This window comes from Phaseolus vulgaris, chromosome 11 (assembly GCF_051622355.1).
Source record: "Phaseolus vulgaris cultivar YP4 chromosome 11, ASM5162235v1, whole genome shotgun sequence".
Classification (NCBI taxonomy): Eukaryota; Viridiplantae; Streptophyta; class Magnoliopsida; order Fabales; family Fabaceae; genus Phaseolus; species Phaseolus vulgaris.
The window spans coordinates 47,608,161-47,631,790 of NC_143508.1; the positions used below are offsets into that span (position 1 = coordinate 47,608,161).

Consider the following 23,630-nt stretch of genomic DNA (forward strand, 5'->3'; position numbering starts at 1 on the left):
CTACCGTGCTCTGACAACCGAGTGTCGAACACCTTTATTGACTTGAGCATCAGATTGCCTTCTGCAGGTACCATCCGAGTCTGTATTACGACGACAAGTAAGGAGAAGAAAGAAGCTAGCAAAGAATGAAATTGAAGTGCACTACGACCAACCGACGAAGATAAAGAAAAATCTTCTCAATAATTCTCTAGAGCCAGCCCGGTTCTCGAATACATAAAAATGTAAAAAGTGAGTAAAAGGTCAACAGAAAATTGAAAAATCTAATATTATATTAATTTTGTTTTTGTAAGACACTAATTTTTCACCACGGCTTGTGTTAATTGGAATATCAATTTAGTGTCATGGATTTTATATAAAAGAATCTAATGAAGCATCACATCACATCACATCTTCATCTAGTCATTTTATTTTCTAAATATTGTTCCAAAATTGAAAACTATCAATATTTTCAAATAACTAAATTTACTCAAATTTATCAAGTTAAAAAGTAGTCTAGTTAATTTTAATTAACAAAAGTATAATTAATTTGGTTAAGAGTGAACTATATTTAATTATAATACTCATTATTTAAAGAATAATTTTTTATCAATAATAATTTTGATAATTTTTAAAATATACAGATTACATAAAGGGTTTTTATCATGATGGGTTATTTTTTATGCTTTTTACCAAAATGGGGTCTATTTTAAAAAAATTACAAATTTAGGCAAGTCGTATCAATTCGGCACGACTTCATATGCACAAATCGTCCCAATTAGACACGACTCTGCGATGTCATACTGAAGTCGTGCCAACTTGGCACGATTTATGCTCTGGTCATACTGAAGTCGTGCCAACTTGACACGACTTCTACCGCGTCATATTTTTTTAAATTTTATTTTTTATATATTAGGTAATAAGTTATGTAATGTTAAAAATTAATTTGATACATAATTTTCTAAGAGCGTTAGTTTTAAGGAACACAAAATTGGATAATCGTGTATGGATCATGTTTGGATAATAAGCTTATTCAAACTTTGAGCCATTAACTCCTAAGGACATTGTCGCCTGACATGGTTTCCCACTAGCCAAAAAGTATATTTTGATATTTAATGTCTCATGTGGGCAAATTTTTTGATATTTTAATATTTAATGGCACCGGACATGATCCATACACGATTATCCAATTTTTTGTTCCTTAAAACTAACACTCTTAGAAGTTACGTATCAAATTAATTTTTAACATTACATAACTTACTACCCAATATATAAACAATAATTTTTTTTAAAAAAAATGACGTGGCAGAAGTTGTGCCAAGTTGGCACGACTTCAGTATGATAGGGCAGAAGTCGTGCCAAGTTGGCACAATTTCAGTATGACATGGCAGAGTCGTGTCAAATTGAAACAATTTGTGCATATGAAGTCGTACCAAATTGACACGACTTGCCTAAATTTGTAATTTTTTTTAAACGAACCCCATTTTTGGTAAAAAGAAAAAAATAATCCATTATGGTCAAAAACCCTTACATAAATCATGATTTTTTAAAAGGGTACAATTTAGTATTTGAAATGTAGAAAATGTTAAATTTTTATATTGATGACCAATTTATGGTATATATGTGAGGATAAACTTCACTTTAAATAAATAATTTTATTAAGATGAATTAGACTTAAACTCAAATTTTTAGTTTATTTTGGACAAAACTATAAGCTACTATCTCATATATTAATAAAATTAAAAACATTAAATAATTAAACTATTAATATATTTATAATTTATTTATATTTTAAAAGAATACAACTATTCATTTCTTACATAAACAATAAAAGGTATTTTTATTTAAACAATGATATCTCAAGATCGGAAGCTCCAAAGAAACTAAAATGTTAGATCAAGATAAACCAAAAGAAATTAAATGTTTTTATAATGACCAACAAAATAACAAATTCCATTTATCGTTTTTAATATTTATATTTTTTTAATTATTTTTAGTTTCAAAAATACTGTTGATGCCATTTTATTCTACTGTTCAAAACGTTCTTTAAAATACTTTCTGGACTAAAATAGTAAAATAAAACTTTTCTAAAAAAGTTTAAAATAATTTTTTTTATTAATTAAATTTAAATCCATATTTAAGCCTTTTTGTTATAATCTCTTCCTTCAAGTTGTTGATATTTTGATTATAAAAAATTGTTGATGTTGAATATTGACCACGTGCACATGAAGCCTGCAGCGATCATCTCACCTAACGAAAGTATGTGGCACAAGCAAGTTGAAAAATAATTAAACATTTTTGTTGATAAAATATTCACGCACTTAAAAAATTAAATCAATTACTGTAATTAAATAATTATTAAATTATACACAATAAGGAAGGTGACTCTGGGAAAGAGTACAACTGAAAAGTACAAACTCTTATGTGATTTCTTTTTTAAATTATAATACTATTGAAAAGTTCAAAACAAAGGAAAAAATTCTAGAAAACAGATATCAAATTAAAACAGATATAATTACCTCATGTAATATAAATTTAATTTTACAAATAAAGAACATATTTAAGTTTTGAATTGAAGTGAAATCGTATATAAATATAAATATATATAAAGGGATGTCACAATTGATCTGCGACTGTGCAACCCTGCTTGCATAAGAAAAATCTTTTATAAAAGCTACATGCATAATAATTTTGTTTTAATGTTTCATATGTTTACATTACTCTACCATTTAAGTTAAATAAAGATAAGATTAACATCTAAATTAAATAAATAAATATGTCAAAAATAAATCTTTCATAAAAAGGAAATATAAAAAGAAACTATTGTCTAACATACTAAAAATCCATAAAAACTTTTTGATTAATCATCATCTTCTTGTCTTACTTTCGAAACATTTTTATTGTTGTTCAATTTCAATAATATTAAAATCTAGTTGATTTTTGTTGTTGTGAGTTAAGCGGGTTAAACATTGTATTGGCATACAGGAACAAGCCCCCCAGTCGAGGTCTAAGGGGAGTGGATCCCCTAGTTGAGGGGCGAAGGAACCTCTTCGACCTCACGGTGGACGCCATTGTTCCGACCTTAAGTCAATATAAACTGCCCTTAACCTCCATTCTTAAACGATGTGGGACTGTATTAGCATACTGGAACACTTATATAATATTTCAGTCAATATAGTCTAATATAATCCCTCAATATAGTCTCCAGTAGTCTCACACTACTCAAGACAATCTTTTAAAGATAAAACTGTAACAAAATATCTACTTTTAAAATCGACAATATCTCTCAAATTTAAGATCAGAACAGAAAAATTCACTTTTCTTAAACCTAGCCAACTTCGACAAACATTTGCATTATAAACATATATCATAGAACGAGTATAATGACATATTCTAGCTTTCATATTCACAACTTTCATATAATAGTAATTCACGTGACAACTGAACTGTACAAAAATAAAATTTAGATTAAATTATTACCAGTATACTTTATACCTTTTTAATATACTCTCAACATTTCTATTTCTATGTACGATAAGTCAAAGTTTGCAACTTGACCGTTGGGAAACTAGTCTTTACAGCAATATATATATATATATATATATATATATATATATAGTTGTAATAAAATAATAAAGTATATTTAAATTTTTTAACTAATATTCAGAAGACAGTAGTTATGACTTGACTTATTTTTCAGAATTATCAAAGGTTAGTAGTTTGTTAATTTATTTAGAAAGTCAATTAATTGCATTGATAGAAGCGATTTCACATTCCAAACGCGGTCCCTTCACACTACGCGGCAAGATGTATTAATAAGCTGCACAGAGAATAGAAACCCACAACACCACATCATCGTAATAATCTCAGACACTGTTCCTTGTTGACCAAACCCAACCAACCCATTAACTCTCACCCTTTCTTCTCATCTCTCAGAAAAATCTTCTCTTTTTGGTTTCAATTTTTGTTCTTGTTTTCACTACTTTCCAAGGTTCGTTTCTGCCATGTAATGCACTTTTAGTTTCTCGTTATCCTTCTGTTATGGGTGTTCCTGTGGATAATCTTTTGCTTCATTTAATTTTTTACTTGTTCTCTAAATTTATGATTGGGCTCTTGATTCTCTCTCTTATAGTTTATTTTAGTTCCCGAGGAAGCCAAGTTCACATTTTTATTCACAATGCTCTTTGAGATTTGAAAAACAAGCACAAAATGAAGCACGAAATGCTCAAACTTGTAGTTTAGAGCAAGAGAACTGTATGAAAATTAGGATATAGGTGAAAAAAATGGTTTTCATTTAAGATTATGCTTTTCCGACATATGGAAATTCTGAATTCAGTGGTTGAGATACAGATAATTAGTTTAGTTAAGAATAGATGTGGAGAAGGGGGTTTTGGGTCAATTTTGGAGAAATAGTCATCTTTTCAGGAACCCTCTTGGAAGGCAGCAAAAGAAGAATGATTTTGGGGACTATAGATGCATCCTTAGTTTGTTTTAGCTATATGGCTCTGGGAACTGTCAAATATACTTGTTTTTTTGTCACCTGCGTCTTTCATAAAATTTTCAAACATGTTTTGCTTGAAAAGAAAGTATTTGTAATCAGTGAAAATCTGACTACTTGAACTGCAATATGATGCTGATGTTTGTGCATTTAATTTAGTTTAATAGAACTGATGATATCTTTGGAATATTGAAAAAAATGTTGGAGCCTTGACCATGATATTAGTTATTACTTTTTTACTTTTTTGTATGTTTCATCTGATATAGTAATTAGCAATCTGTGAATGTAGTTTGTTTGCTTTCATGTTTTAAGATCTGAAGTTTTAGCATTATGGTTATCATTATATTGGACTTCCACTTTATTATTCTAAGACAGACACTTCTATGTGGTTCTTCCAGGTGACCTTTTAAGTGGTTTAATTCAAAGATATTTATTCCATTTCATATTATTGGCCGTGTTCGAATACTTCATCCTCTAGTCATGACTTGCTTCCCATTCTCATTTAGTAGGAAAGTGCCTTCTGCACCAAAACTCGATCCAGATATTGATGAAGGTAATTTAACAATAATATTAGATTAATATGGGAACTGATAATATATTTTTATTTCACTTAGTTTCCGAACAATAGACTTCTCAAATTCACATTTGTTTCCTGATAACTGTTATGTTATAAATGACATTCAAAATTTGAATTATGCTATAAATGATATGTAAAACTAGCATTAAAAGTAATTATTCTTGGTCATTCAAATTCCTGCTTACTGAAAATAAAACTGATGGTTTTGAGTTTAATCTTTAACATAATCTAAGAATATTGTTGTAGAATCAATATACCTATGAAAAAATGCATAAAAAATCTAGTTAGAGTGCTTGATTTTGACTGAATATGTTTGTGAACAGAATTCTCAGGCATTCAAAATGTAAGAATCTTTACCTTCAAAGAACTAAAAGTTGCGTCTGACAATTTCAGTCAGTCCAATAAAATTGGGCAGGGTGGCTTTGGTTCTGTTTATAAGGTAATTTAGTAGCTTTTGAATATTGGTTGCATCATCGTATCCATTTGATTGATCATTATTTTTCTCTTCCTTTCCTTATCAGTGAAAACTTAACAATATTATGGTGGATGATCAGGGATTACTAAAAGATGGGAAACTAGCTGCTATAAAAGTTCTTTCAGAAGAATCAACTCAAGGGGTGAAAGAATTTATGACAGAGATTAATGTCATCTCAGAAATAGAGCATGAAAATTTGGTTAAGCTATATGGTTGTTGTGTGGAAGGGAAAAACCGAATATTAGTCTACAATTTTCTTGAGAACAATAGCCTTGCGCAAACCATTTTAGGTAAATGCTTTGAAATTTTGTGGTAAAGTTTTCTGAGAAAATTTGAGAACAGAAATTCTATTGTGTCATTTAGAATATCATGGAGTTGTTATATTAATTTATTTTCCTTACCTATGCTTTCTGAATAAGTTATTTTCTCTTCAATTGCAGGTTCAGGTCACAATAACAATATTTTTGATTGGAAAACAAGATCTAGGATTTGCATTGGGATTGCACGTGGGCTCTCCTATCTACATGAAGAAGTAAAACCACATATTGTTCATAGGGATATAAAAGCAAGCAATATTCTCCTTGACAAAGACCTTACACCTAAGATTTCAGATTTTGGTCTTGCAAAGCTTATTCCATCATACATGACTCATGTCAGCACTCGTGTGGCAGGAACAATGTGAGTATTTTAATAAACATCCTGTGCATAAATTGGAAACTTTTACTTTCCTTTTCCTTCCCAAAAGTAAGACTTCATCTCTGTTGAATGGTCAGAAGAATTATATAGCATAATACTGAAAAATTTGAGAATGTTAGAATGTAATTGACTTTATTGATTCTGTTCAATATTTATATGAATTCATTTTGTTGTAAATTGGTGACTTTGAATTTTATGTTCAACTTACTTTAGATTATCTGTTAGTATTTTTCTTTAATCTTGACAAGGGATTCCTTTGGTTGAGCCTTTGCTCTGCAAGAGTTTTAGTCCATTAAATGCAGCACACACGAAATCTTGCTTGTTGTAAATTCATCATCAACCACTACACAACTGAGATCATTGAAGTGCTTGATAGAGATCAGGGATTCTTTTATTGAAATATACATAAATTGGTTGATAAATTTGTTGGAGCAATTCTCTTCCTCTTGAGTTGGAAATCCCACTTTGACTAGAGATATGGTTGAATAATACTTACTATATTGAAGTTTACTTTCTAAGATAGTGTCAGAATTTATCAGAATCTATCACAGCAAAATTGGTTGGACCTAGAGATTAATTGTATATTATGTCCCGTGTATTCATTCATAAACTTTCACTTCTCACATGATAAAGAGGAAAGCTTCTCTTCTCCTGTTACTGTTATTGACTTCCTTTACTTAATGCTGCATCTTTTATTTCAGAGGTTATTTGGCACCAGAGTATGCATTAAGGGGGCACCTGACACGTAAAGCAGATATTTACAGCTTTGGTGTACTCCTTGTGGAGATAGTGAGTGGAAGATGTCACACTAATACACGATTACCGATAGGAGAGCAGTTTCTCTTAGAAACGGTATGTCATTTCTATTTTCTTAGTTGTTTATTCACTGCCAAGTATGTGATAACATAACCTTTTATTGAAAGCTTCAAGTTGTATGGAAAATGTTGGAAAGCTTTAATTGTGTCTTCTATGGGGGTTGCCTTATTTGCAACCTCATCAGTGATGGCTAGTTCATACTACACTATCTTGTGTCTAACAAACTCAATTTTTGTGGATTTTAACTACCTTTCACCTGTGAAATTGGTCCTGCATGTATAGAAACTGTACAGAAGATGGTGAGTTTAAACAACAGAATGATTGTAAACCTTGATCAATAAATATGGAGCCTCTTCTGAGTTATTTTTTCTTTTCAGTTAACAAATTTTTCACGAGCTAAAATTAGCTTATGCAAATAAAAATTTAGAGAAGCTAGATGGAAAGCTTCTACAAATTAGCTTATAGAGAAGCTAAGTTTAATTTTTCTTATTTTTCTCCCCAAGAAGTGCTTATGAAGAAACTCATCCAAATAGGTCCAAGTTCTAGTCTCCACTAATTTTTTTGTTATAGAACTTCACTTTCTCTTCTTTCTACTTTAGTTTTCCATCCAAGCTCCATTCAATTGTGATTGATTAAGAAGTTATAAACCCCACCTTAAGGTGTACCTGATTGGAAGCCTCAACATTCAAATTTCTTTTGTTCCTTCAGCATGAAAAAACATTGAAATTTTAGAGTTATGCTTTAAATAGGGAACATTGAACCAGAAGTTGTGAGAGTCTACCTCTAGACTAAAATTATATTTGGTAAACCCATCTGACAGTTCTGATACTACTATCAAAAGACTGTATCATATCTGAAAGAATATTTGTTGTTTGAATTATCACATCTTCATATAATGTGAAATTTTTTAAAGTTGTTAATTTGTCTTTAAATAAATTTAAACTAAAGTGTCCTTTTCAATAATGATGGTCAAGAAAGGGATAAAATGCCCTAAATGAATTATATTCTTTTTTCACTTTAGGATTTTAGATAGACAAATTAGATTCATTTTCTTATATTTGACTAAACTTGTTTACATAAATCCTGATTGTGAATTTATATAATTCATAATGATGAAATAATATATAGATTCGTGTCTTCGTGTCTTACATTTTGAAGATTACACATGTTGAAGTGTCCGGGTCCGCATTGTGTAGTGCTGTATTGTTTAGTGTTTGTGCTACAAGTACTCATATTCTATGACATTAAGATAGTTTTCTACCAGCTCTTAATTTGAGCTTCTTGTTGGGTTCTCTCAAAAAATCTTAAGACAATAGGTTTACAAGTTTTTTCTTGTATATTGTTCATTTCATTCATTTCTACATAATGTGGGACTCTAACTTACACTTGATTAACATTTCTGTCCAGACATGGAAACTTTATCAGCAAAGGGAACTGGTAGGGCTTGTAGATGCATCCCTAGACGGGTATTTCGATGCCGAGGAGGCCTGTACATTTCTGAAAGTTGGACTTCTCTGCACTCAGGACACATCCAAACTCCGGCCACCAATGTCTTCTGTGGTGAAGATGCTCACTGGAGAAATGGACATTGATGAAAGTAAGATAACAAAACCAGGCTTGATTTCAGATTTCATGGACCTGAAAATCAGAGGAGACAAAAAAGATGTTGATAATGATACCAAGGGTTCATCTTCCTACAATGCATCCTCTGCTTCAGATAGCCAGGGTAACACCATGTCATATGCTGCAAGTGCAAGTACAACTGCAACCTTCTCTGTTAAATATGATCCAAGCTTGTAAACATTATTTGTCCATGGTTGCCACTTTGATTCGAAATTATTTCATTTTTCTGAGGTCTCCCTTTCCCTTGTAAATTTGCTGCGGGTGCCATAAATTTGTGTGTTAATATTTTCTTCTGTTCGTGACTAGGAAGTTTTGCCCAATGTACACTATTTTGTAAATATGAAGAACTTTGTTGTTCAGAAACCATGCAGGTATATAAGGGTTCAGAAACCATGCAGGTATATAAGGGTTCAGAAAATTACAAAATACTTGATTTCATGGTTTCATCCTCAAAAATATTTTGTTTCAATATAATCCTCAATATTAATATTCTGTCCTAATAAAATTGTAATTCTTTTTTATATTATTTTTTTTTCAATTAAGATTAAGTTCCTTCTCTATTAGTCATGTAAATTTCTTGATAGAAATAACTATTAAAATAAAGAAAAAAAAAGTGCAAGAAGGAAACATAATTAAGTAAATTTCAAATATGAATAGATTATTACATTAAATTATTTGAATTAAACAATTAAAGCATCAATTAGCTATCTAAATAAAAAAATAATTAAAAAAAATATATACCCGTGTAATATTTTGCTCGGTTAAGTAACCGTTACCTAACAGCAATAAACTAACAATATATTTGCCACGTGGCAGACCTCTACTGGTTAGCGAAAAGTTTGTTATTCTTTTTCGCGGGAAATTGTAACTCAAAGAAAGCTATAAAAATGGAGTGGGTTCAGTGATCAGTGATTTCTTTCAAAGTTTGGTCCAAATTCTGTTACAGTTGCTATCGTCTCTCTGTATCAAACAATCTTTCAGAATGTGGTGGTTTGGCAATTGGATTGACTCCTTCGATTCTCTGTAATTATTATTATTTATCACTCGTCTTTGCTTCAAGAACAGTGATATTTGGATTCGATAACCTAATCGATGTTTATCGTTTTTCTGTGTTTTTTCCTCTTTCGATTACATCTGAGTGATTAATGGTTATATTTGTGGTGGAGTAGGATGACACGTCTGGCATGGTGCAACATCTGCGATAAAGGCAGAGACGATTACAGTGAAACGTCGGCAATGAACTTGGAGATACTGGAGATGGCGGCGGAAGGTGGCTACGGGCGAGTGTACCGGTGCCTTGATCATAACAGCGGCGCACTCGTCGCCATGAAAGAGATCACATTAGTCGGAATGAGCCAGGGTGTTCCGTCTTCGATCATCCGCGAAGTGTCGTTCCTCAAAGACCTCTACCATGACAACATTGTCAGGCTGCTTGGAGTCGGATTCACCGAAAACAGATATGTCAATCTTATCTTCGAGCATCTCGATTTCGACCTTCATGAGTTCATTTATGACAGTCGTTTTTCCATGGATGCGTTGACTGTAAAGGTATGACAGTGCGCTTTTACTACTGTTTTATGAATTTGATTTTAATTTGTTCAGAAATGCATTAGGCATTGTTGGATGTGGATCTTTAAAGGATCTTTTGAATCTAAAGAAATTTTGCATTAAATGTGAATTCTGAAAGCAAACCTAGATTTAAATTGATTTTAGTTAGAGTTGATTTTAATAAAGTGATTTATGTTTGGATATTTCAATAAAAGGCATTTTGTTATAAAATTTAGAGTAAATTTTGTTCATCATCACTTTTAATTAAATTGTGATTTTGTGTTAAAATCAATTTTGCTTAGAATAACCTGACATTTATCACTGTTAAGAAGGATAAATAGATTGTATAGTGAACTGTCATTTAAGTTCTAAAATTATTAAAGTTCATAAAAATCTCTAAAAGGTTTAATTTGTATATTAATTTAGTTTAGTGGTTAGTAAATTGAACGACCCATTTATTATTAATTTGGTTACTAAAATTAACTATTGCATATTCATTTAGTCTCTGAACTCAACCCGTATGATGTTACTTTCTAAACTTAACTATATTCACTCCGAAAATTGAATTTAAGAATATAGATAATAATAGTAACAATAATACTGATAATAATAAATAGTTAAGTGTAGATACTAAAATAAAAGTAAATTATTAAATTTAGAAATTAAGATAAACAGTAAGAGGTTAAGTCTAGAAAATACAACTGTAGTAAATAATTAAGTTTGTGGAAAACAATTATTTAAGTATGTAGGATACTATTAAAAAGAAAAACAAATTATATTTTCAGATTTTTTTTTATAGAATATTAATACTTGAGGGTTTATCCTTTTGTAAAATAAGATTTGACTGAAGTCAAATAAACTCCTGTTATCATTAACGGATCAAACATACATTCTCACTAATGATATATATCTATATCTATCCATCTATATATAAATCACTTTATCTATAAATACTTTTAAGATTGAGGTAAACGAATCTCAAATTCTAAAACTCCTGTAACTGCCGTGATTAAATTTCTTTTGCTTGCAGAGTTTCATGTACCAGATACTCTCTGCTGTGGAGTTCTGCCATTCGCGTAAGGTTCTGCATAGAGATTTGAAACCAGGGAATGTGCTGATTCATGAACCTACAATGTTGATCAAAGTGGCGGATTTTGGTTTGGCTAGAGAGTTTAGAGATGACCTGATGTATTCTGAGAAGGTATAATTGACTTGAAAGGAACATATTGATTCTCTCTGGCTTATTTAGGTTAATTATATATTATGTTTTCAAGTTTCTAATTTTTCTTTTTAAGTTCATCCCGTGATTATAAATATCATATCTTCCAGTATTTCATTATTCCTTTGAACTGTATATTTTGCTTGCATTATCCTTTCATTTGCATATATATACATAGCATATAAACATAGAAATCACGGTCCCTCTTTATATGTAAAATAAGAAATATGCTACTCCTTTCATTTATTTTTAATCATGAGATTTAAAAAATATGTTTGATTTATATGTATTATTAAAAATTCAAGATAATATTCATTAGTCTTTTATTAATAATATTTTACTTCTATGTTAATATTTATAATGAATAAAATATATGCTAGAAATTTGTTTTCGTGAACTGATTTATCAATAGAGAAAAGTAAAAGAAAAACTTTGATGACGGTTGTAACTTGCATACATGTTTTCTTCAACTTGTTCTTTCTGTCACAAACTATGATTGGTTAGTAAGACATTTGTATGGTATAAAAGCTTTATTACAAAATAATGATGTTCCACAAATGATTAGGTATAGTTTTAGCTTTGGTATATAAATAAAAGTCTTATTATAAAGTGGACACCTCACTAATACACTAGTCAGTTAGGAACTTCCTGGTACAGGGCACCTGAAGTCTTGTGTGACAACTATCAATATTCAGCTGCAATTGATTTGTGGTCTGTTGGTTGTATATTTGCTGAGATGCTACTTGGACAACCTTTGCTCCAACTGATTGAAGGCCGGGATGAGTTAGACGTAATGTTCAGGTATGATTTGACACACATAAAAATATCCACTTGACTTTTGCATGCAATTCTCGTTTATGATTGAAACAAGAAAGAATTTTCTCTGTGAAGACTGTTAGGTACCCCCACAGAGGAAACATGGCCAGGAGTCTCTGGAGTAATACGTAACCTTCATCTCTTCCCGATTTTTCAACCAGTGGTACTAAATTCTCATTTCTCAATGGCTATTTGGCTCGTTGCCTTTTCATAGAATCTTTAAAAGTTACAACTCTACTCTGCTATGCAGGGCCTGGAAACACTTTTTCCTGGACTGGAACGAAATGGCCTCGATCTTCTATCAGTAAGTTTTACTCCACAGTTTTGTTTTGGTTCTAAGCAACGGACAGTTTCTACGAACAATAAATAAATTTCTGTAGTATCTGTCCTTAAAGAAGCAATTTGGAGATGTGTGTTATTTTAGGAATTCAAGTGTCTGGAGCCTAGGTTACTCCAAGTTGAGCAATACTGGTTAATAAAATTTATGCAACATTGCTTATACAAATAGGTTATGTTTTGCAAGAGAAAAATTGATAAAGAGAATATTTCAAATAAAAATTATGTTTTGAATTAAAAAATTTATAGAATGAATACTGTAAATAGGATAAGCAATCAATTTGATTTTTAAATATTTAAGTCGTTTTCAATTTAATCCTTGGAAGAAGGGATACTTATTTTGGCTTCTACATATGTAAAAGGTCATTAGGTCTTACTGTTAAGTTTTGTAAAAGGTCATGAAACTCTGCAAAGAACTAAGTCATTATGATACTAAGAATTGGAAAATTGTAGAAAGGAAAAGATGGATGTTCCTTAAAGAAAAAGTTTACTGTTTAATTCTTGTTCTGATGCCATATTTATCGGTTTTTTTTTGCAGGCAATGCTTTGCTTGAATCCAAGCCAAAGGATTTCTGCGACAGCTGCTCTAAAGCATCCTTACTTCATGGATGAGGATTTCGTATGTTCATAATCTACGTTTTAGACCAATATGTGGGGTTTGATGGTTTTAGATTTGAACTGATTAATCTTTCTTTTATTTTCATTTAGAGTTTTGGAGGAAAGACAATGGAGCCGTGGATGAGATGCATTCCTTTTCCATGACTTTTTTCACCTTCTTTACTACTTTTCTAATAAAGTTACAATTCTTTTACTTCTTTACATTTGAATGAGGTACAATTGGGAGAGAATTCAAAGCCAAGCTTTACTTTTCTATTTTGGTACCATCAAAACTGTATTCCAAAATTCTCTTAATGCATTCAAATATCTGTCCTTGTCGTTTCACTCAGAAGCATAGAGCAAAAATATTGTCATTGTTTAAGTTATTAATTCATAAAATTAAATTAAATCTTACGCATGAATTAAAATCACATTTTGAAGAGAAATACGTATTTCATAGCTAACAATGTACGCAAAGAAGTCTCAATGCCCAAGAATCCATTTCCCCCATCAAACAGAATTTGGGCTGAGTATTACTAAATGTACATTTACGCTTTGATTTGATGAGCTCAACAGAAGAACATGGAACTCCTGATATTCTTATGCAATCTAGGAAGCTCTGGGATGGAACTTAAGCCCGTTTCTGATAAATCATCAAGATTCAAAAACCGTCCTATCTGAGCCGCAGCATGGTGCGCATAGCATATTGGTGCCACTGAAGAATAAAAAATGAGGATAAATTATTAGAAACAAATTAATCACATCACTTCTGTCAGATGAAAAAACACTATTATTGTATATGTACCAACTGAGGTTGCAGTTGTGCTTCTTTGGTTCCTGAAATAAGTATATAAAGAAGCAACTAAGTAGGGTTTAGGGTAATAATGAAAGCATGTATATAAACAAAAGATTGAGTGCATACACATAGGACAGCGAATGGATCAAATTTTGTAAGCCATCTGCGGAGAAACCAATCTCATCAAGTAGCACATGATAATGTACAGGCCTAGATGTTCCCTATGTATTTATTATATGGTCAGGAAACAAAACAACAAATACCAATTTAATTCACAATCAAACATTTCTCTAAAACCTCATGCTACGTAAACATACCAGCATCCCCGCATGAGCACACATGTAAAAATCATAATTACTTGGATGCGTGATTGTTGTGTCCACGACAGTCCCTGAAGAAGAAGAGCAAAATTTATATTACAATGATCCTGTGCGTTACCTGTATGCAAGTAAGTAAACAAAACAAGTAGCATACCAGGAGGAACATTTTCAGGACCATTAGCCTGAAACAGCCTAGTATGATGATTTTTCTGTGCCACTATCACGGTGAACTTGGGAACATCATCCTCACCAAGACGTTGATAGGCCTGAAATTATAATCCTATAATTAGGAGGAAACATCTGTTTAATTGGTTGCATTTTTCACCTACATTTTTCTTATTTTTTTTAAGAGGTAGGGGCTGTAGAAAATATTAACTTTTTCCCATTTTCTTTAAAGAGAGAAATGTGTAATCTAAGCACCCACTCAGAACAATGTGTACGTAAGATTCCAGCAATCAAGCACATTATCAAAATGAACAGTGAAAGAGTTGCGGTGTAACCTTGATTATCTGGTTGAGCTCGACTGTCAAAACCTGATTAAATTGTGATTCACTAACTCCATCCCTGAACACGAAAACACAGTTCAGATATTTAACAAGTGATAAAGGAAATTGAGATCACCAAGAGTGAATCCATATTTCATAAATTTAAGGAATACTGGTAGAGTTTGTACTAGTTTTAGATATAATTTGTTGAATATTAGCTTAGCCCATGGAATTTTTACTATGATAAATTTCAATGATGGCACAAGGCTGGCCGAAATCCTTAAGGACCAAGAATCGGTCTTGTCACTACCACACTTCAATTTCTCGTTGCTCAGTCATTTTTCCCAGAATTTAGTGGCATCTCCCTCTCTCCTCTAAGGACAATATTTTGGTTCCTTCTTCACCTTCTCAAACAAATTCTAAAGAAATCCTCTTGGCACCAACATTGAAACCAAAGCATGGCTTCACCCTCCATACTCCAGAATGCCCATTGTATCTTCACATGGGTGAATGTCTTGCTACACAAAGAACCTTTCCAATTTATTAATCCATCCACCCAACAAGGTCTATTCCCACAACGCCTGATAGCTCCACCTTCCTGACCCACATGCTCTCTATCTCTAGTAACACTAACTAACAGTAGGCATAAATTCATTGTCCAAACAAAACTGAACACAAAACTGAGACAAGATTGAACTACATGGAAAATACGGAACATATAAAATACTTTTGATCACACCAGCTAACAACCATGCATAAAACCTCAAAAGAACCATCGTCAATCTCTACATTGCCTTTTATACACAAGGAATTATTTTAGAAAAAGATGAAAAAGAAAAAATCAAATAAAGTATCTGAACAATGCAATCCTTACAACCAATAATAATGGTAGGGATACATAACCAAATAGTAGAATGACAAGATATTAAAATGAGAATAATTATTTAAAAATATCCATGTCATACTCAACTCAACAATGCTAGTGGTCTCCTCCATTGATTAATAATTTTGAGATGCTATAATATGTAACATCAGCATCTTCTAATTTATAACATTTTGACCTACAAACAAATTCACCAAAAGAACATATATGATTGGATTATCTATCAGATAGAATGACACCTGAAGACAATAAATTGAGTTGGCTTGCGGCCGTTACTTGAATCATAGAAATCTAGAAGCAATTCCCTGTAAGAAAATATTTTAATCATTACAATTTACAATGACTTTGATGTGCCAGTGATAAATAGATAACAATATGAACAAACTACATTTGGTACAAAAAATAATGAAGCATAAATAGCATATATAAGTTATAATTGTTACATTTAACATAGTATAACAATTATCCACAATGTATATAGGACAATTTCTTCTTGCACCTCTTTAATTTCTTTCCACACCTCTTATCTTCCAGAAAGCATAATCCGGAAAGTTCTAATTTTTAATTTTAACATTCCAGAATATATTTTAAATAGTTCTGGAAACCTTATTTGTAGTGACATTTTATTATGGGTGTTTCAAAATGATCAAACTGGAATAGTAAAAAATAATTCCTCATTACACATTCCAGAATCTTCATCCCAAAAAATACACTTTTTTTTCATAGTGTTCCAAATTGTGTTTTTTTAGAAAACGTAAGAATATTAAAATGTCGTTTTGTTATAGCATTGGATACATAGATGACTGCACTTTTTCTCACACAATTAGCGAAATTCCCCTAACCTCCCAAGAATCATTCCACTATGTCAAGAAAACTTCAACCAGCTCAATAGCATTCTCTACCCTCGGTAATTTTTCTATATTCTAGAATATATCCTCAAATACATGGTATTGTTGGACAGTCCAATAACTACGATTGTTCCTCCACTTGCCCATTTACACAATATAAGTCCCATTTATTTAAGTTTCCTTCACTAAATAATCTCTCAAGGAAATCACTTATTTTATCTTGTGTCTGTTACAACTTTACAAAAAATAAAAAAACCAAAAAGAATAGGAAATTTGATTATAAATCCCATTTGTTTAGCTTTTTCCACTCAAGAATTGTTAGTGTAGTCCACATTACTACAATAGTCTCTAAAGTAGGTGATCACTTCGTGGCCCAAGAAGCAATCCTTGGTTGCCAGGACAATTGCCATTGCCAAGGTAGAATAACAAAGTATTGCCATCATAGCCTCGAAAAAACTCTCTAGATTCAATCCTTGCTTCAAGACCTGAATGTCAATTGTGCCTCCCCAATCATTTACTATGACAATCAAAGCACTATTTTTTTGATCATATCTTGTTTTGACTTTGGGACAAAACACACAGAATTGGACATCCTTTTTGTTTGAGAGAAAATTCTAAATTCGTCCTTACTCATGTGCTTAAATGTGACCAAACTTGTTGATATTCTTACCAAGGCTTGGTTTTTGTGTAAGAGAAAAACTCAAGGTCATTGGCTATTTTCAACAATCCTATGTTTGCGAGGAAGAAGGAATGTTAGTATATGTCATTTAGTGTAGTCCACACAAAAGTACAATAGCATCTTAGTAGGTGGTCCTAATATCGGTAACTGTATCTGACTTGGTTACAAACAATATCTCAATTTGTTACAACTGTTTTGTTAACTGTCACATCAGTACTAAGTCAACACAGTAGCCTTAGCTTGCAAAGCACTGTCATAGTGTCTAATATGTGCTTTATTGAATATTTCAGTGTTAATAAAACCTTTCTTTCTCCAAATTTCATTGAATGATATTGTAATAAGAATCACATGGTTTAAAAAAATTATGTCTATTACAGGTTTCAAAATAATAAGAAGCTCAAAACAATCAGAAATCTGATTATAATCAGAAGGAAGCTATTAAAAACAATTTCTCATAAGATTAATTACTTAAAAAAAGTTTTTTTTCTTGTAAAAACAAACATGAATTAATTTTTATTTTTTCTAAGATCTCTAAAAAATAATCACTAAATTATTGTTTTACCACTTCCTTTTTAATCTTAAACAAAATGGCCACAGTCCGAAGCTATTTAAAACAGCTTCTCATAAAATTAATTGCTTCACTTTCAAAAAGAATTCTAATTTTAAAAAGTGAGCTATCTAACTTCCACTTCTTTCAAAATCTCTAAAAGATAATCAATAAACTATTTTATACCAGTATCACTTCTTCTTCTTTTTTACCTTAAACTAACCCATGACCTTTTTTCTTTTACAAAATTAATACATAGAATCCTATCAGGCTACTTCAAAATGAGATGGAAATTCAGGGTATTTTGTGCATGTTCCTTATAAAATACAAAGCAGTAGTTCAATATATATTTTTATTCTAACCTGATAATACCATCGTCACCCCCATTTTCCAGTGGCTTGTATAGAGCATCAATCATCTCCACCTTAGATGGCTGCATTCTCACAGACGCTCTATACCTTGAAATCAGTGGCCAACATCGAGATCCAACAACCTACAATTCAACAATATGCTGCGGAGATAACAAAAAATGCAAATACAAAGGTACAAGAAGCTTTTTGTAACAACGAAGATAGAGGAAAACACAAAACCAAACTCGACTTACAGCTGCAACTGATGGAATATCTAATTGACCTCTGTGAGAGACATCCATCCCCAAAATCATTGTTGGGGTATCTTCAATAAGGGGAAGATGGCCAGAATGCTCCACTGCCAACAGAGAATTTATTCCTCCCAGCTATATTGAAGTCATAAAAAATTAGTTAAACTTTACATAAAGTTACCAAGTTAAAATAAGTTATAAGTTATGTTTGTACAAATATCAATCATAAAGTACTCAGTTACCTTGGAATTGATTTTAAGAAGTACATTATTAAGGTATTGATCAGTGATCTTGACAGGGGAAATGCACTGTGTGACAACCCCAATTTCACTCAGACACTTCTTTTTCCAAGGCCCTAAAGTTGATAAATGATCGTAAGATGAAAAAAAAAATTGATGTAAAGGAAACCCTAGAAACATTTGCCTAAAGATATACCATATATATCACAATTTTTCCTCTCTGGCAACACACAAAGAATCAACTTTGGTTCTTTATTTAGTTTTGACTTCAGCAGGTCAAACATTCTTTCAACCCTTGCAACAGGGTTAGACTTTCTCAACTGTGGTTCCTCCTCTATCAAAGAGTACGGCCGTTCAATGTTCTGCACAAATATTTAAGTACATTTGAAATGATTAATCAAACTAAAAACAGGAAACAGATAAATATAGCATAGATATTAGAATATAATGCCCAGAGACATACAATGCCCTTGCTCATTCCACATCTGATCAGCTCCCTTGATATGTAACTAGTATCACATCTTGCAGAAAAGTTGACAACAGCCCAATAATCAATATGCGATGGTTGTAGAAGTGTCTACGAAAAGGAAATATAGCATCATCTTTTCTGAGTTAGTCAGCCATATTTTAGATAACTCTAATCACTTTCTGAATGTGAAAGAATAACACAAACCTTCTTATTAAAATTCCACCTTCCATTACATGGGATGCAAACATCATTCTTACCAACCTTCAACTGTGTCTCAAATAGAATTGTATCAATGTGAGCATTTATTTCTCAAATAATTGAAAGAAATGATAGAAAATGGATGAAAAATGAAAGAAAATAGAATTTCTTTATTGATTGAGTGTATCTGTTCAAAGAATTCCTGAATATTCAAGCTATTCAGGTCTGTCCCAAATCCCAATTATATTTCACCAAAAGACTAGAAATCACTCCCTCTCAACCCCTCTTATTTAAAGGCAACATGACTTATTTCTTAAAATAACTAGCTGACTACCTCACCAGCAGACACTAAATTAACAACAAATGGATATCTATAAGAAAACCACTTCTTTTATGCCATTTTTCCTTTCATCTCACTAGTCAACTCTATATTTCATGTGCACAAAAAAAATGTGAACTATATATTCAATCACTGTGTACCTTTGGTGCCTCAAGAACACGACCTTCAACAAGAGCAAATTCTTTCTCAACAGAAATTCCACATGCAGCAAGAACAGGATCATCATCGTAGCAATAGTTTCCTACAGCCTATAGATTTTAATGAGTTTAACATATTAATGATAAAATGGAACAACATACCAATAATTATAAACTTACATGTTTCAGAATTTTGATTCTATCTTGAGGCTTTTGGCGTGATTTCTCAACTAAAGATGCTCTTTGCATCGGAGAGAGTACCTTTGTATAGCGTTGGAGGGACACAAGTGAACATAACTACTCCACCAAAAGTAAAGAAAAAGAGAAGGAAACAATAGTCACATATAATTGGTCCAAAGGGATAGACTGAAGTAAAAATAAAAACAAGGTTTAGCCACAATAAAACCTCAACCAACCTCCAAAGGAAGATAGTTGGGCCGTTTTGGTTTTCCAACATCAAGACATGGAAGATAGGCAGATGTGGTCAGATCAATGCCACAATGTTTGGCAAAATATTCATATACAGTAATCTCCACCGTCTGTCCTTCATTATTGCCGTTGTCATTTTTAACCTTCATACTAAAACTGCAGAAGAAATCAGACTCGAGCTTTTTTGGGTCAATAGAACCCTAAGATTTTATTTCTCTATTTTTCTTATTTCATGTAAATATACTAGACACTTGAATTTCAAAGGGCAAGAACTTACAGTTGCTGAATGCATGGTTTCTCACTCAAGCCAGAAATTTTAAATTCCAAGTTTCGATGAGTTGCTTGCACCCTTAAATTTTTAAGCACTTTTTTGGCCTACAAATTATCAAGAATTAAAAAATTACCAGGTAATTGCTAATTTTGATTCATGGACAAAGTTCATCACCTTTTCCCAGTCAATATAACGGGATTCCCTCACTTGCTGATTTGATAACAGAAAATCAATTACAGGACCAGGTTTTATGATCATAGTTGTTGACACGTCTAGAAAAAAAAATAAGTGTTAACAACGAAAAGAATACAATTTTACGATAATAAGATTCCAAGATATGTATGAAACCGTTCTACCCATATTGAGAGTCAATCCTCGCTGTGTGGGATGAAAACTCGAATGAAAACCCGAGACTGCTGTTACACCAGCCCCAACATCAGTGAAATTTCTTGGGTCATCATGAAAAAAAGACTGCCTTACTAAAAGACATCCACTTCACATTCAAAAGAAAATGGTTCAATTAAGTTAGACCAAAGAGGTTATGATTAAAATTTAAATTCCACTAAAAAAATCACTATATTTCTTCGAATTTTATCTTCAGAAGATGTTTGGGTACCAGTCAGCTGCACGCTGCCTCAGTACAGTATCAAGCACTCTCAACGCATCTTGAGAATTGGCATCTGAGTCAACCTCTTTCGGAGCAACAGCAATGGACTGCATGGGTATTTTAGCAGCAAAACTTATCTCCACCGTGAATGTCTTTGACTGAAAAGAATTTTTTGACCGTTTAGTTTCCTCACGAAGACTTCCATCCGCACCAGCACTACTGCTAGAGTTGGAACAGTATAAGCTTAAAGGGAAAAAAACATGGCACAAATAAATAAAATAGTCATACAAAAGGCATACCGTTTTCTAAACGATTCCTCCAAAAACACTTTGAACTCATACTTATTTAGTGGCAGAGGACCCGTTGTGTACAAAGTTTTCCCTCCATCATGGGTAAACCTTTTGCCACCAAGTTCAGAAGAGTATATTTGGTAAAGCCTATCAATCACTTTTCTCCCAATGCCCTTGCTTTCAACTGCTCGCTTATCTTCTAAAGTAATAGCAACCTGGAAATGCTACAATGAGCTAAGGTCTAAGATAAGATTCAACGAAATTGCAGAGGGAGAAATACAGAACATACACTATACTGGAAAAACACTGTGTCTGGAGCATTGACAGAAACTTTGAAATGATTCACAAGTAAAGATATGTGTTTTCCTGTGGTCCCAACCCCATTCCTACTGATAATAGAATACTTTGTAGGAGTGAATTGTTCTGTTTCCATATTATGTGGCACATCAGGAGATGTTTGAGGTGATGCTGGAGGTTCAGCAGCCTCTTCAGTTCTAGGAACTACCTCTGTCATTCTTTCCTTGGCAACAAATGACACTGAAAATCATCAATCACAAAACGAATAGACCATGTTAAAATTTGAAGTACTGATATACTCTGTTACAAGGTAAGGATTTCCAGAGATTCTACAATAACGTGTTCCAGTTGTACAATTATCAGAAATATCCTTTCAACTTTTCTGCCTATTAGTAAGTCAAATGCTAGTTTGACACCATATAACAAACACCACATGATTGTTCTCTAGAGCAACCCATTGTTGAAAACTACGCCATACACACCATTATCTGGTTTCTGAAAACAGATGAAGTATTTTACTAAAATATGGGTCTGTAGTTAAAGACAAGAACAAATTGCTCAAATTTGTTTAGGCTACTTCGATGTTTAGTATTGACTAATGGGCACAGTCGTCTTCTTTTTATTATCAGTCTAAAATCATTGATTGATAAAGCAACGGTAATTTTAATACTAAACTATGTCAGAAAAGGAAATGGATTTAATATTAGTTAGTGACAGTACTTTCTTTATAAATTTCCATTAAGAAATCCAAAGTAGGGCATCATAATCCCTGTCAATATGAACCAATTGTGTAAACGAAAAACAAATCATTTGTAGTGAATAACCATTTTAACAATATACCAAGATAAAGCAAACAAACAAAGACAATATATTTATTCTGAAGTATAAAATATTAAAAAGAAGATGAAGATTACCAAACTATTAGTTCAACCAAAAAAACATGAGCTAGCAAAGCAAAAGCATATTAGAAACAAAATGTCAAACTGCAGACATGTCATTTTAAAGATTATACACGTACATAACATATAACTAAAAGTACTAATAACAAACTGTTTTACACAAATCAATGCCCTAATTTCCATTCAGTAAAGATACTTAAATGCAGTCCCTTAAGCACTTTTAGTGTTTCTTTCTCCATTAGAATAGGAGTTTAGTTTTCGATAATCCCATAATAAATGTTTACATGAAAAGTCAGTATAAGTTCTCATAGTGAAACTAAACACTGATTGTAGAACATCACCACAGGCACCTAAGCTACTGCATCCAACTTTTGTCCTCTCGTAAATTCAGACAATGAATCAGCAAAATAGAGCAAATTATAAATCATAACAATTTGTGTTGCTCTAGCGCGGGTTATTTTTGTTGAGAATGAGAAGGGTTAAAACCCAATTGTATTTGGCACTTCACTCAGAGAGGGTTCAAACCTTGATTCACCACAACCAACGATTTGAGCACAAATAATTAACACACTAACCCAAGTCCTAAATCAAATTTTACTAAAGAGAAACCTTAGGACAACATAGACCAAAACAAAATCTCGATTCACCACACTGAAAAAAAAAAAAAACCCTTTCAGTGGCAATCAGTAGTATGTTAAAACACAGACACGTAGGCTCCGGAAAACCCATTACTTAACTTGAAGAGAAAAAAAACATTACGAATGTGACCAAAACGCACCACAGAAGAACAACAACACCATGCATGTTACCAGCATTTTGCAAAATCAAGTTGCGATACACACACAAACAAAGACAATGCACGCATTACAAACTCACAAGCTCAAAACAAGTTGGTGCGATCAAACCAAATGCAGAGAAGACGAAGCGTCGCAGTTGCAGAGTAGGGTTTTGGGGAAGAAGAAGAATTCGAAAATTGCATCAACGATTCTTCGTTTCGTTTAAATGGTGGAAGTGTGAGAGGAGGGAAACCACTGCAACACTTTCAACACCTCCATTCTCAACAAAGCGTAACATTAAATATTAATAAATTAATTAATCTCCGAAATTCACATTTTTTT

General features: G+C 32.2%; 3 protein-coding genes across 10 annotated transcripts; 2 read left to right on the top strand and 1 right to left on the bottom strand.

Annotated features, from left to right (window-relative positions):
- Positions 1 to 3,737: 3,737 nt before the first annotated feature.
- On the top strand, positions 3,738 to 9,182 carry LOC137831512 (cold-responsive protein kinase 1). Of its 3 annotated transcripts, XM_068639224.2 has the most exons (7): positions 3,738 to 3,967; positions 4,873 to 5,027; positions 5,375 to 5,490; positions 5,606 to 5,816; positions 5,967 to 6,204; positions 6,924 to 7,074; positions 8,446 to 9,182. In XM_068639224.2, the coding sequence occupies exons 2-7, from the start codon at positions 4,955 to 4,957 to the stop codon at positions 8,836 to 8,838; spliced, it is 1,182 nt and encodes a 393-aa protein (XP_068495325.2). In that variant the 5' UTR covers positions 3,738 to 3,967; positions 4,873 to 4,954; the 3' UTR covers positions 8,839 to 9,182. The 3 variants fall into 3 exon arrangements, with proteins under 3 accessions (XP_068495325.2, XP_090153015.1, XP_068495334.2); XM_090296889.1 differs by lacking the exon at positions 5,375 to 5,490 and having other exon boundaries at positions 3,818 to 3,967; XM_068639233.2 differs by lacking the exons at positions 3,738 to 3,967; positions 4,873 to 5,027 and having other exon boundaries at positions 5,373 to 5,490; positions 5,573 to 5,816.
- Positions 9,183 to 9,508: 326 nt separating this feature from the next.
- Positions 9,509 to 13,451, top strand: LOC137831531 (cell division control protein 2 homolog). The gene is made up of 8 exons (XM_068639248.2): positions 9,509 to 9,684; positions 9,831 to 10,209; positions 11,240 to 11,410; positions 12,066 to 12,229; positions 12,320 to 12,407; positions 12,495 to 12,548; positions 13,119 to 13,199; positions 13,289 to 13,451. Exons 1-8 carry the CDS (start codon positions 9,644 to 9,646, stop codon positions 13,340 to 13,342), a joined length of 1,032 nt encoding a protein of 343 aa, XP_068495349.1. The 5' UTR covers positions 9,509 to 9,643; the 3' UTR covers positions 13,343 to 13,451.
- A 159-nt stretch (positions 13,452 to 13,610) lies between these two features.
- Positions 13,611 to 23,574, bottom strand: AGO6 (Argonaute family protein). 6 transcript variants are annotated; one of them, XR_016517124.1, is made up of 23 exons: positions 23,389 to 23,566; positions 21,606 to 21,853; positions 21,326 to 21,531; positions 21,036 to 21,248; positions 20,776 to 20,912; positions 20,594 to 20,691; positions 20,426 to 20,523; positions 20,136 to 20,304; positions 19,900 to 20,016; positions 19,723 to 19,823; positions 19,249 to 19,311; positions 19,039 to 19,152; positions 18,772 to 18,937; positions 18,579 to 18,691; positions 18,340 to 18,471; positions 18,098 to 18,228; positions 15,901 to 15,966; positions 14,794 to 14,857; positions 14,448 to 14,559; positions 14,291 to 14,364; positions 14,100 to 14,194; positions 13,983 to 14,014; positions 13,611 to 13,892 (listed from the first exon to the last, which is right to left on the bottom strand). XR_016517124.1 is itself a non-coding variant. In XM_068639212.2 (23 exons), the coding sequence occupies exons 2-23, from the start codon at positions 21,828 to 21,830 to the stop codon at positions 13,747 to 13,749; spliced, it is 2,676 nt and encodes an 891-aa protein (XP_068495313.2). In that variant the 5' UTR covers positions 21,831 to 21,853; positions 23,389 to 23,574; the 3' UTR covers positions 13,611 to 13,746. The 6 variants fall into 6 exon arrangements, 5 of the variants coding, with proteins under 5 accessions (XP_068495313.2, XP_068495305.2, XP_090153013.1 ...); XM_068639212.2 differs by having other exon boundaries at positions 19,723 to 19,830; positions 21,036 to 21,245; positions 23,389 to 23,574; XM_068639204.2 differs by having other exon boundaries at positions 19,723 to 19,830; positions 23,389 to 23,567.
- Between the last annotated feature and the right edge of the window lie 56 nt (positions 23,575 to 23,630).

What these genes read in the sequence shown, in the direction of transcription:
- LOC137831512 (XM_068639224.2), top strand. Translation starts at nt 4,955, where the DNA reads ATGACTTGCTTCCCATTCTCATTTAGTAGGAAAGTGCCTTCTGCACCA. An exon ending in CCTTGCGCAAACCATTTTAG is followed by an intron (nt 5,817 to 5,966) that starts GTAAATGCTTTG and finishes CTTCAATTGCAG; the next exon opens with GTTCAGGTCACAATAACAAT. An exon ending in ACTCGTGTGGCAGGAACAAT is followed by an intron (nt 6,205 to 6,923) that starts GTGAGTATTTTA and finishes CTTTTATTTCAG; the next exon opens with AGGTTATTTGGCACCAGAGT.
- LOC137831531 (XM_068639248.2), top strand. Translation starts at nt 9,644, where the DNA reads ATGTGGTGGTTTGGCAATTGGATTGACTCCTTCGATTCTCT. An exon ending in ATTGACTCCTTCGATTCTCT is followed by an intron (nt 9,685 to 9,830) that starts GTAATTATTATT and finishes GTGGTGGAGTAG; the next exon opens with GATGACACGTCTGGCATGGT. An exon ending in ACTTCATGGATGAGGATTTC is followed by an intron (nt 13,200 to 13,288) that starts GTATGTTCATAA and finishes ATTTTCATTTAG; the next exon opens with AGTTTTGGAGGAAAGACAAT.
- AGO6 (XM_068639204.2), bottom strand. Translation starts at nt 21,830, where the DNA reads ATGACAGAGGTAGTTCCTAGAACTGAAGAGGCTGCTGAACCTCCAGCA. An exon ending in CCAACTATCTTCCTTTGGAG is followed by an intron (nt 20,017 to 20,135) that starts GTTGGTTGAGGT and finishes TTGGTGGAGTAG; the next exon opens with TTATGTTCACTTGTGTCCCT. An exon ending in CACAACTGCAACCTCAGTTG is followed by an intron (nt 13,893 to 13,982) that starts GTACATATACAA and finishes TTTATTCTTCAG; the next exon opens with TGGCACCAATATGCTATGCG.